This window comes from Lissotriton helveticus, chromosome 1_1 (assembly GCF_964261635.1).
Source record: "Lissotriton helveticus chromosome 1_1, aLisHel1.1, whole genome shotgun sequence".
NCBI classification, from domain to species: domain Eukaryota; kingdom Metazoa; phylum Chordata; class Amphibia; order Caudata; family Salamandridae; genus Lissotriton; species Lissotriton helveticus.
The window spans coordinates 375320771-375331129 of NC_136057.1; the positions used below are offsets into that span (position 1 = coordinate 375320771).

General features: G+C 42.4%; 1 protein-coding gene across 1 annotated transcript in view; it reads left to right on the forward strand.

Moving 5' to 3' along the window:
- Positions 1–10135, forward strand: part of NINJ2 (ninjurin 2) — a 485815-nt gene extending 475680 nt beyond the window's left edge. The window contains exon 3 of the mRNA XM_078647385.1: positions 9951–10135. Within this exon, the coding sequence (XP_078503511.1) occupies positions 9951–10135 (185 nt within the window). The remainder of the gene's footprint in view (positions 1–9950) is intronic.
- Positions 10136–10359: the final 224 nt, after the last annotated feature.

Here is a 10359-nt window from a genome sequence, read left to right on the forward strand (position 1 = left end):
CAGGATTTTGTGCGCTGTGCAGAGCGTCTTGAAAGTGACGCACTCCTTCACTGGGAGCCAGTGTAGGCTTTTGAGGGCAGGTTTAGCCGAGCTCCGTGCTTTGGTTCCCATGAGGACTCTAGCTGCGGCATTTTGGGCCACCTGAAGTCTTTGAATGACTGATGCAGGGGCTCCCAGGTACAAGATGTTACCATAATCTAGTCTCGAGTTGACCAGTCCCTGCATCAGTAGCTTTCTGGAATGGAAAGGGATCAGGTGGAAGATCTTACGGGCCATCCGGATTAGGCATTTAAGGTCTGAGGTAAAGTTGGTCTAAGGGAGCCATCTGCTGCCATCGCTGATACATATAATTTCAAAATTCATGTCTAATAAAAAGGACTGGAGACTCCTTAATTTTTCTGACATGGAACAGTGATAAGCCTGTCATAGAAGTGTTTTAATTTAAGAAGTCTTGTATATATTGTCAAAAATGGAGTTATTAATTTAGAAGGGGTCACAACAGACTTCTAACAGAATCTCATCTTAATAGGTGGTACGTGTGGCAGGTGCAACTGGCTATTCCTCAGAAAAATGCAGCACCAAACAATATGAAGAACACTACACATAAAAATTTCCAAACCACTTAAGGAAAATGAAGAGAAAATTAATATGCAAAAGACACAAAAATGATCAATAGATACAAGGGGAACTGCAAACATAGATTTACATTTTTATAGCAAAAAGTACCAAGAAAACACAAAGCATCAGTTTAATGTAATAGTTTGTGGTTTACTGGGACCTAGGCATGATTTCAAGCAGACCACAATGGAGCCGGAGTCGGGTAGACCAAATGGGTCACAATGGTCAAAGTTTTTACCTTCAGACTGAAATATTTTTCTGGTTCTCAAAGTCCTCCAGTGGGACAAAGCAGAATGCCCCTGGGTGCATTGTTGTCGAGCTCCAGTTGACATCTTCAGTTCTGGTGCTAAACACTAGGAACAGGACGAAACAGGATTTAAGGGCTGCGAAATGCCAAAACTGCAGTCAGGGTTTGTTTGGCGCCTTGCCCTAGTTTCAGGTTATGCCTTCAGGTGTAGTGGCTTGTTTGTTTCTTGAAATCATCCAGTGGTGCAAGGTTAAATGCCATAAGAGGGCAGGTCTCCACAAAGTCATTTACCTTCACCAGAAGGTCTTGCCAAAGCCCTTTTCTGCACATCAAGACTTTCCAAGCACAATAAACCATCCTATCTTGCTCGCAGAAAGAGGGCCCTCCCTCGGAAAGTATTAGCACCTTGTCTTAGTCCTCTGGAGGTCGACAGACAGCGTAAGTCCCACAAACTTGGTGCTTTTGAAAACACACCTCTCTATCCTGCGACCCTTCGCACCTCATTGCAGGCTTCTAGGCACCAGGTGTCTCTCTAGACAGTGCTCTCTCAGGGTCTAGTCCGCATTGATCAACTGGTCCTTCTTCAAATTAGGGCTCAGTACTGCCTGTTGAGTACATGTAGCAGCAACAGGAGGCCAACTACTTGACCCTTGGAAAGCAGTTCATGTCGCTGGGGAAGTTTTGTTAATCTATTTTAGCATATAGGTAGCATTTCCTATATGTTAAGTTAGATAAAAGGTTTTTTTAAAAATCACAGCAGTATCCTTTTTAGAATTAATCTTGTCTGACCAGAGACTCAGCATGGACCCTTAAAAGGTCTCAGCCATGGTTGAGAAGCTAGTTCCTTGTGCCATGCCGGCAGTACAAAGATTCGTTGGCTTTGCCAATTTTATGCATAAACTTGATTGAAGCTATTTCAACAACTGTTGCAGCCATTGTATGACTAAGAAAGGTGCCACCTTCTAATGGGGATCAAAACTATTAAGGACTTTCGCACTGTTAACATTGTGTAAGGCTGCGCCTGTTCTGAAGCATACTGATCACACTCCTTCACCACTGAAACAGATGCTTTGTCATATGCTTTAGGTGCAATTCTGTCACAGAGATCCCATCGCTGAAGCTGTCCATTCAGTCGCTTTCTTTCCCCATATTTTTACATCTAAGTACTGAATTACACAATTTAATTTATGACAAAGAATTGTTGGTGATTAAAGATCCTTTCGCTCATTAGCACTATCAGGTGGAAGGTGCAGCATATTCAGTAACTATTTGGGCAACAAAAAAAACTTAGGGTTTCTAAAGTCAATGAAGTGTTCTATTGCCCGACATGCTCATTAGATTTTATTTTTCTATCTCTTCCAACACCAACTAACTTACAGACAACATAAGAACCTTGTACCTTGTCATCTTCATACAATTTCAGAGGTTTGCTGCTATACAGACGGCCAGGAGCACGTTCTGGATTCCTCTCTGAATTAGGCACCATCCTGGAAACCTTGGCAACTGAAGAGTCATTAACGATACTTGGTGACTTTAATTTTCCTTTAGATAAAGCTGATGACGGTGATACGCTCTCTCTTTTATCTGATATGGAAATTTTGGGGCTCCCTCAATTGGTAAATCGCCCCACTCATGATGCCGGGCATATGTTAGACGGTATTTTCTCCAACTTAGAGGATATCCATATAACTGATATCCTCCCGCTTCCTTGGTCTGATCATCATGTAGTATTAGGTACTATCATAACCAATGAGGTTTCCACAGGTAGTGTATCTACCTCTAGTCGTGAACATTTCAAGGCTTGGAGAGATATCAACAACCCAAGCCTCAAACTTTTACTCGATAGTACCCAACCTAAATTTTCAATGGACCCCAACATTGCTATTAAGCAATACCAGGATTGGTTAGGTCATGCTACAAATTCACTGGTTCCACTCAAATTAGTAACCAGAAATAGGAATGTCCCTTCAGCTCCCTGGTTTTCTGAAGAACTAAGGAAGCAGAAACTACTTTGCAGGAATAGGGAGAGGCATTGGCGGAAACGTTATGATGAAGAAAGTAAAAACCGCTATAAGGAGATGCTAGCTAAGTACAAATCCATGATCATATGTGCTAAAGGGAAGTATTTTAGCGAGCAAATAGAGAATGCAAAGAATTCCAATAAGAGGCTCTATGATATCACTAAGCAGTTAGCAGGAAACTCTCCTGATCTAAATCCTCCCCCTTCCCAATCCTTTTGTGATGCATTGTCAAAATTCTTTTTCACAAAAGTTAATGATATTTACCTAGCATTTTCCTCTAATACCAATTATATTACACAAATTGGAAACTCCTCTTCTCCTGATAATTCACTCACTCAGTTTAGTGATATTACGGAGGCCCAAACTTGGGATATTATAAGTTCCATCAAATCAGGATCAGCCTTGGATCCATGCCCTTTTAAAACCCTTTCCCTGATCATGGATTCCCTGATTCCGGTTATCACGCAAATTTGTAACTCCATGTTTAGATCAGGAAACCTTTTGAAGCCCCTCTTAAAGAAACTACTCCTAGACAAAGCAGAGCTGAAAAATTATCGACCAATAGCCAATCTTCCATTTCTGGCAAAAGTCGTAGAAAAAGCAATGACTACCCAGTTAGCTGCATTTATTGAGGAACATCACCAACTGGACGGGACCCAATTTGGGTTCCGTAAGTTCCATGGCACAGAGACCGCCTCGATCAAAGCTGCCGATGACATCAGAGTCATCCGAGATCAAGGAGGATCAGCACTACTAGTGCTGCTGGATCTCTCTGCAGCATTCGACACGGTCGACCACCTGATTTTGGTCGACCGTGTCGAAAAAATGGGTATCCAAATGACAGCCAAGAGCCTATTGGCCTCCTTTCTGAACGATAGAACTCAGGCGGTGACCCTGGGACCATTCCAGTCGGCCAACTTGTCTCTGCCGTGTGGGGTACCACAAGGTTCATCCCTTAGTCCGACACTTTTTAATATCTATGTGTCGGACCTAGCTAAAACCATCAAACCACATGGGATGAACCTTACCTCATACGCAGACGACACTCAGTTAGTCCTGGCCATCAAAAATGATGGAGAAAGAGTCGCCGAGGGTTTTAAAGTAGGCATGCTGGCGATTGGAGACTGGATGTCTGCGAATTGTCTAAAACTTAATTCCGAGAAGACGCAAGTAGTAATGTTTGGACAGCTAACTCCAAGTTGGTCCCCCGCCTGGTGGCCAACATCTTTTGGAACTCTGCCCAAACCGGTCTCCAAGGTTAGGAACCTGGGAGTTGTTTTTGATAGAGACCTCAATTTTGTTGCCCATGCCAATCAGACCGCTGCCACTGCTTTCCATAAACTACGACTGGTGAAAAAAATCCGTCCTTTCTTACCGGAGAGTGTAGGCAAAACTCTGGTAAGTTCCCTAGTGCTATCGTCATTAGACTATTGCAATGGCTTATTTGCCAATGCCCAGAGTCGTGTAATTAATAAAATGCAGACTGTACAGAATGCGGCTGCCAGGCTTCTTTCTGGAACTCCTAAGCATAAACCCATAGCTGACACAATTAGAAGCTACCATTGGCTCCCAATAAGAAACCGCATTAAGTTTAAGACATTATGCATAGTATATAAATCATTGCACAAACAAGGACCCCAGTTTTTTAGAGACCAGTTGACACCTTACTGCCCCTCGAGACCACTTCGATCTTTCAATCTTAACGAATTAGTGGTGCCACGCACCAAGTCTGTCTCTTGGGGAGATCGCCGCTTTTTGGTCGCGGCTCCAAAATTGTGGAATACATTACCCCAGTCCATTAGAACCAGCCCTTCCCTCTTTTCATTCTGCAAAAAACTGAAAACGTGGTTGTTTAATCAGTGATGGGCAGAAACTCAGTAGTGGAGAATTTTGCAGAAGTATCAGCGCCGAGACGCCTACGGGCAATTGTTCACGCTTAATTAAATGTCATTAATAAATAAATAATAAATAAATATCTTGGGCATTCAAGCAGCCAATGTCACTGAGAAGGAGAAGCTTATAACTGAGATTAAAGAGGTTTAATATGGATGAATGGATTCAAGAGAATCCCGAGGAATGAAATATGTTGGAGGACTAATTTTTCATCAGGGGAAACGAATTCTGCCTAGTTTCAGAACAAAGTTTTATTTTGGTGCCTTTACTTGCTAGATGTAATAAAGATACATTTGTGTGGCCCCCATGTGTGATGAGACATTCAATGATCTGTTCAGCAGTATTCCAATTGTGCTTAAATTAACAAATCACACCAAAAGGCATGTGGAGGCTGATGCACTAAGATTTCTATTAAGAAACTGTTTCTTGCAATTTGTGATTTTTTTATTAGGAATCTATTAAAATGGATTCAGTACAAGTGGGTGCAATTGGCACACTGCCTTTTACCAGATGCATTGGTATTTTGTGAACCTACCCTTGTATTAATAGGTTGGTTCACAAAATACCAAAATGTATATTCATAGTGGGTTGCTATTCCTCATTAATATGCATGAGTTAGGTTGCAAAATTGAGAATCTCTACAATTGGTTAGCTACAGGCATGGTGGCTTGATGGGGTCTGCAGATCACCATACCTGCGATTGCTTTAAAATAAAGCCATCTTGTTTTTTTAATGCAGTCCATTTTCCTAATAGGAAATGGGTTTAAGAAACAAAAACATAATACATTTATAAACAGTTTATAGGAACAGGCAGATGTCCAAGGGACCACATCTATTCAAAAAACGTTTTTTTCCAAATTCACAAAGGGGAAAGGGTACAATCCACACCCAAAGACCCGTCACCTGGACAGACCATGCTATGGTCAGTTTTACTATAGATACTGGAACAACTTAACAGAGGTGAAGTGGACAACTTCCCTACTCGAAAACACACCGGAACCCATGAGCACCCCGGCACTCGACATCGAGAACTTCAATAGGTGGATTACCAACTGTGCTGACGCTCTATCCCCCATGAAAGGAAGCAATACAGCAAAACCCAGAAAACAAGCCAGCTGGTACATAGAAGACCTCAAAATGACCAAATAACACTACAAATAACTAGAATGGAAATGAAGAACCAACATAGGGGAAATGGAAAAGGAAAAAGATGCCTTCATAGTCACCCAGAGGAAGTAGCACCATCTCATCCGAGAAACCAAGAGGAAGGCTTTAGTCGAACAAATAAATGACAGCTACAACAGCAGCAAAGAAATCTTTACGGTCGTCAAAGATTTCACCACACCTACAGCTGTCGTCGGAAACATGCACCCATTACAATATCTGTGCAACCATCTCTTGAAGTTCCTCAGCAAATTTGCAACCATATACACAACTCCCCCACGCAACCAGACCCTATTGCCCACTCAAGACAGTCACCACATGGGATACCATTAGCAGAGAGGCAACCACAACAATGATGAAGACCATTCACTCCGAGAGCCTGGTGGATCACTGCTTCCATCAAGGCTTCGACAAAGGAGCAATCACTATCAGCCTAGCCCTCACCACTATTCTCAACACCTCCATCAGTGCAGCCACCTTCCCGGAACCATGGCAACATGCAGCCGTCAACGCCCTCCTAAATAAACCCTCGGCTGACCTGACCAAACTTGCCAATTTCCAAATGATATCCTTTCTTCCCTACCAAGCTCAACCAAGATCGCAAAACACCAGCTTCTCAACACCACCCAGTCACTTTTCAGACCCAACCACAGTAAGGAAACCATCCTTATAGAGGCAGAAGAGGACATCCGGATGATCCTCGAGAGGAGGGAACCAGAGCCCTCATTCTTCTAGACCTATCAGTTACCTTCAACAACCTTCCCCGTCCCAACCCAACACGATCACTCCACAAAGCAGGCATATAGGGATGTGCCCTCTAATGGAACTACTCCTTACTTACAGGAAGAACGCAAACTGTCTATATACTCCTCTATGTCTTTGAAGTACAAGATCTTATTTGCGGAGTTCCACAGGGTGCTTTGATTAGCCCAATGCTCTTTACAATCTACATGACCCTCCTGGCCAACATCAAATGAGCTCACAACATCCTCTCTTACGCCGACAACAGGCAACTGATACTGTTCCTCTTGGTCAAAAAAACAACCAACACCAGGAACAAGTTCACCCTATGCATGACAGAAGTTGCCACCTGGAGAAATCCAAGTGCTTCAAATTAAACTCGGACAAGACTGAGGTGATCGTCTTTGGGAAGAAGGCCTTGCCATGGGGACTCAGCCTGGTGGCTCACAGACCTTGGACCCACCCCCAGCACTGGGCCACAAGTGAGAACTCTGAATTATCATAGACAACAAACTGGACATGATCCACGCATTGGTCGCAGCCTGCTTCAACATATTAAGGATGGTTAAGAAAAAGTGACTACCTGAAAATTCTAGGAAACCAATCACCCAAGCCCTCATCACAGCAGACTAGGCGATGGAAACACCATGTACACATGGATTACCAACCAGCACACTAAAAGACTGCAGACCGTCCAGAACACAGCTGCCAGACTAGGACTCAACCTCCTGCGTTAAGCCCACAACACACCACTGCTTATGATAGATGGCTCCCAAGAATTTGGGGTGGAATTTGTAGTATATTCAAGTAATGTGAGAGGTCATTGGCAGAAGCTAAGAACATGGAAGAGGTAAGGGCTGGCAGAGCACTCTTGGGAATCAATAACATTTTGTCCATGCCCCCAGATTAATGGCTTACTTTAATCGGGAATTTTCGGAGAAACCAACACCAAGAAGCAGGGGGCCCGAGGGGGCGCCTGTCAGGAATCAGCAAGGTATCGAGGATGGTTCCAAGAACACCTATGAGGCATTTCTCTTCAAGCCTTTGGTGCACCAGCCTATGGCAGGTACGGCGCCATGAATAGCAAGCTAGCCTGGGACAAGTACTGGACTTCTGGGTCGTGACAGACAGCAGCAGTATTTAAGTCTCACAGACACTTTAGGAAGCTGTCCCAGGCACCTTTGAGTAGTATTGGCACCTTGCTTGTGGCTATTTTGTTCACAGTTACCCATCTCCCACCTTTGTTATTTTCCCCTTTTACGGTTCCTTGATATTCTAACCTCTCTGCCTATTACTCTGACCTTCTCTTTGGATACACTTATTGCATTGGCATATTACTGTGTTTACGGTCCCTCCACCTTTTTTGCCTGTTATGGTATCCTTGCTCTTCTTGCTATTTTTCTGTGATTTCCCCTATCCCCTTCACTGCTCAGACAAGCCCTAATAAATGTACTAAGTCTGGGACTGACCTGCTTTTCTCCAGCATGGCTTAGGTTCACTGTGGCCTCGCTTTCCGAAGCTGGTGAGCATGTATGTCTGTTATATTATATTTTGAATATCATGTGCTTTTTATTTATACTAAAATGTTGCTTGCATCTTCTCTGATTAGTAGTTTGGTCAATCACTGAAGACTTCCCGGACATACCTGTGGTGCAACCAAAGACATGCCACCAGAGAGAGCTTGGTAAAGAAGACATGGGCATGCTGTTTGATGTTTTACTGGGTCTGGTACATCCTGTTTGGGAATTTAGGCAGTTTGTCATCAGAATTCTGCGCAAAACCTGACCGCTATCTCACTTGCAAGTCATACATGTTAAAAAGCAACGAGAATCTGCACCTTTTGTTCCATAAACCCATTAAACACTGGATTGTGAAAGTGCCAGGTGTTTCTGTCCAGTGTGGACCTTATGTCACATTTAAACAAAATTCAATAACAATCAGTCAGTATCTACACATCACTGAACTTTTACTGGTATTGTCATATTATTCTCCTGGGCCCACTTAGGTTGACAGGCAAGCCTAGAAACATACGGCCACATGCATCATTGTTGGTATTTGCGATTCCTAAATTGCGAAAATTAAGGAATCGCAATTTAGAAATCGCAAATACCTATGCATTAAAAATTCGCATTTTTTTGCGATTTCTTATTTTTCCTTATTTGCGATTCCCAATTTTGCGAATCGCAAATAAGGAATCCCTTTACAATGATTCCTATGGGCCTAGAGGCCCATAGGAATCAATGGCAAGGCATTCTCATTTTGCGATTCGCAATTCAGGAATCGCAAAATGAGAATGCAATTTCTAGGGTGCAGGGGGGGGGTACTTTGGACCATACATACAGTCCATTTTTCACACATACATGCCCAAGGGCATGTATGAGTGTAAAATGAAAGTGCATTTTTGAAACTTTTCTAAAATTACCATGAAGGTTGACTTCATGTTAATTTAACACTTCTAATGTTCGAATTCGCAATTTTTTTGGATGATGTATTGCATTTAAGAAATCACAAAATTGCGATTTCTTAAATGTAATCGCAATTTAAGAAATCGCAAATAAATTGCGATTTCTTAAATTGCGAAAAAGCCAAAAAGGTTAATGCATCCCAAAACAATGAATTGCATTCGCAAACGGCCGAATTTTGCGATTCGCACTGTTTGCGAATGCAATTCAGTTTGATGCATGTGGGTAATAGTGAAAGCCGAAACCTTACTTCACTGCTAGGAGTTGAGTCCGGCAACGTGTATTTTGCAGCCTATGAAACAGCCTTCTCCTAAAAGGTTGTCCAGAAAAACGTAGAAAGTGCAAATCTGAACAGGTGCCTTAAGGATCAAGCCTCTATCTTCTTGAAGATCATTTACACAGATTCTACATATAACCGAAACAATGTGCTCACCTCAAGATCTTTGTGCATGATCGTCCTTAGGGAGCTTCTTATTACATAATTACAAAATGCTGTCAAACAAGTTGGATTTCCTTGCAGGTTCGCTAACAGGGAATTTGAGTAATTTTTGTGACTGATGTACATCATTTGAAGTTGCCTTTCACAGATGGGCCAAATGTGATTATTTAGCATTAAAGAATTTCCATGAACTATAATTGTTCACATTGGATTTGAATCAAAACTGCAGGCACAGTGTGCTAACTTGATTGTCTATGTAAAGACATATGTTTCTCTTAGTAGAGCTGAACCTAAATTGATATGATTCAAACAAGGCAAATAGGACACAGTTTCTCTGACTCTGTATATATTTCTTTGCCTTGCAGCTCGGAAGAACCTGAATGTAATATCAAAGCAGCTACGCCTGGACATGCTCAACAACATAGTCATGGCTTTGATTTTCATCACTGTTGTCCTGAACATCTTCATCACAGCCTTTGGTGTGCAGAAAAGTGGTCTTTATCCTGTGGGGCCTACTCGGAGACCTTACGGAACTCCAGGTCGTACTTAGGTAAGCCCAAAAAAAAGTAATGCTGGGAATTCACTCAACACTTAAGGGCAGATGAGGCTCTTCGGTTATCCCTTTAATTATTATCAGTCCACATACTGGTATCAATAGAGATGCCAAGTTGGCCAATATATCGTGATAAGCGGTCAAGTAGTTCTAGGCCTTAAGGCAAAAGCACTTCTTCTGGAAAATTAAGTTAATTTTTTTCCCTATTACATGCATGGTTC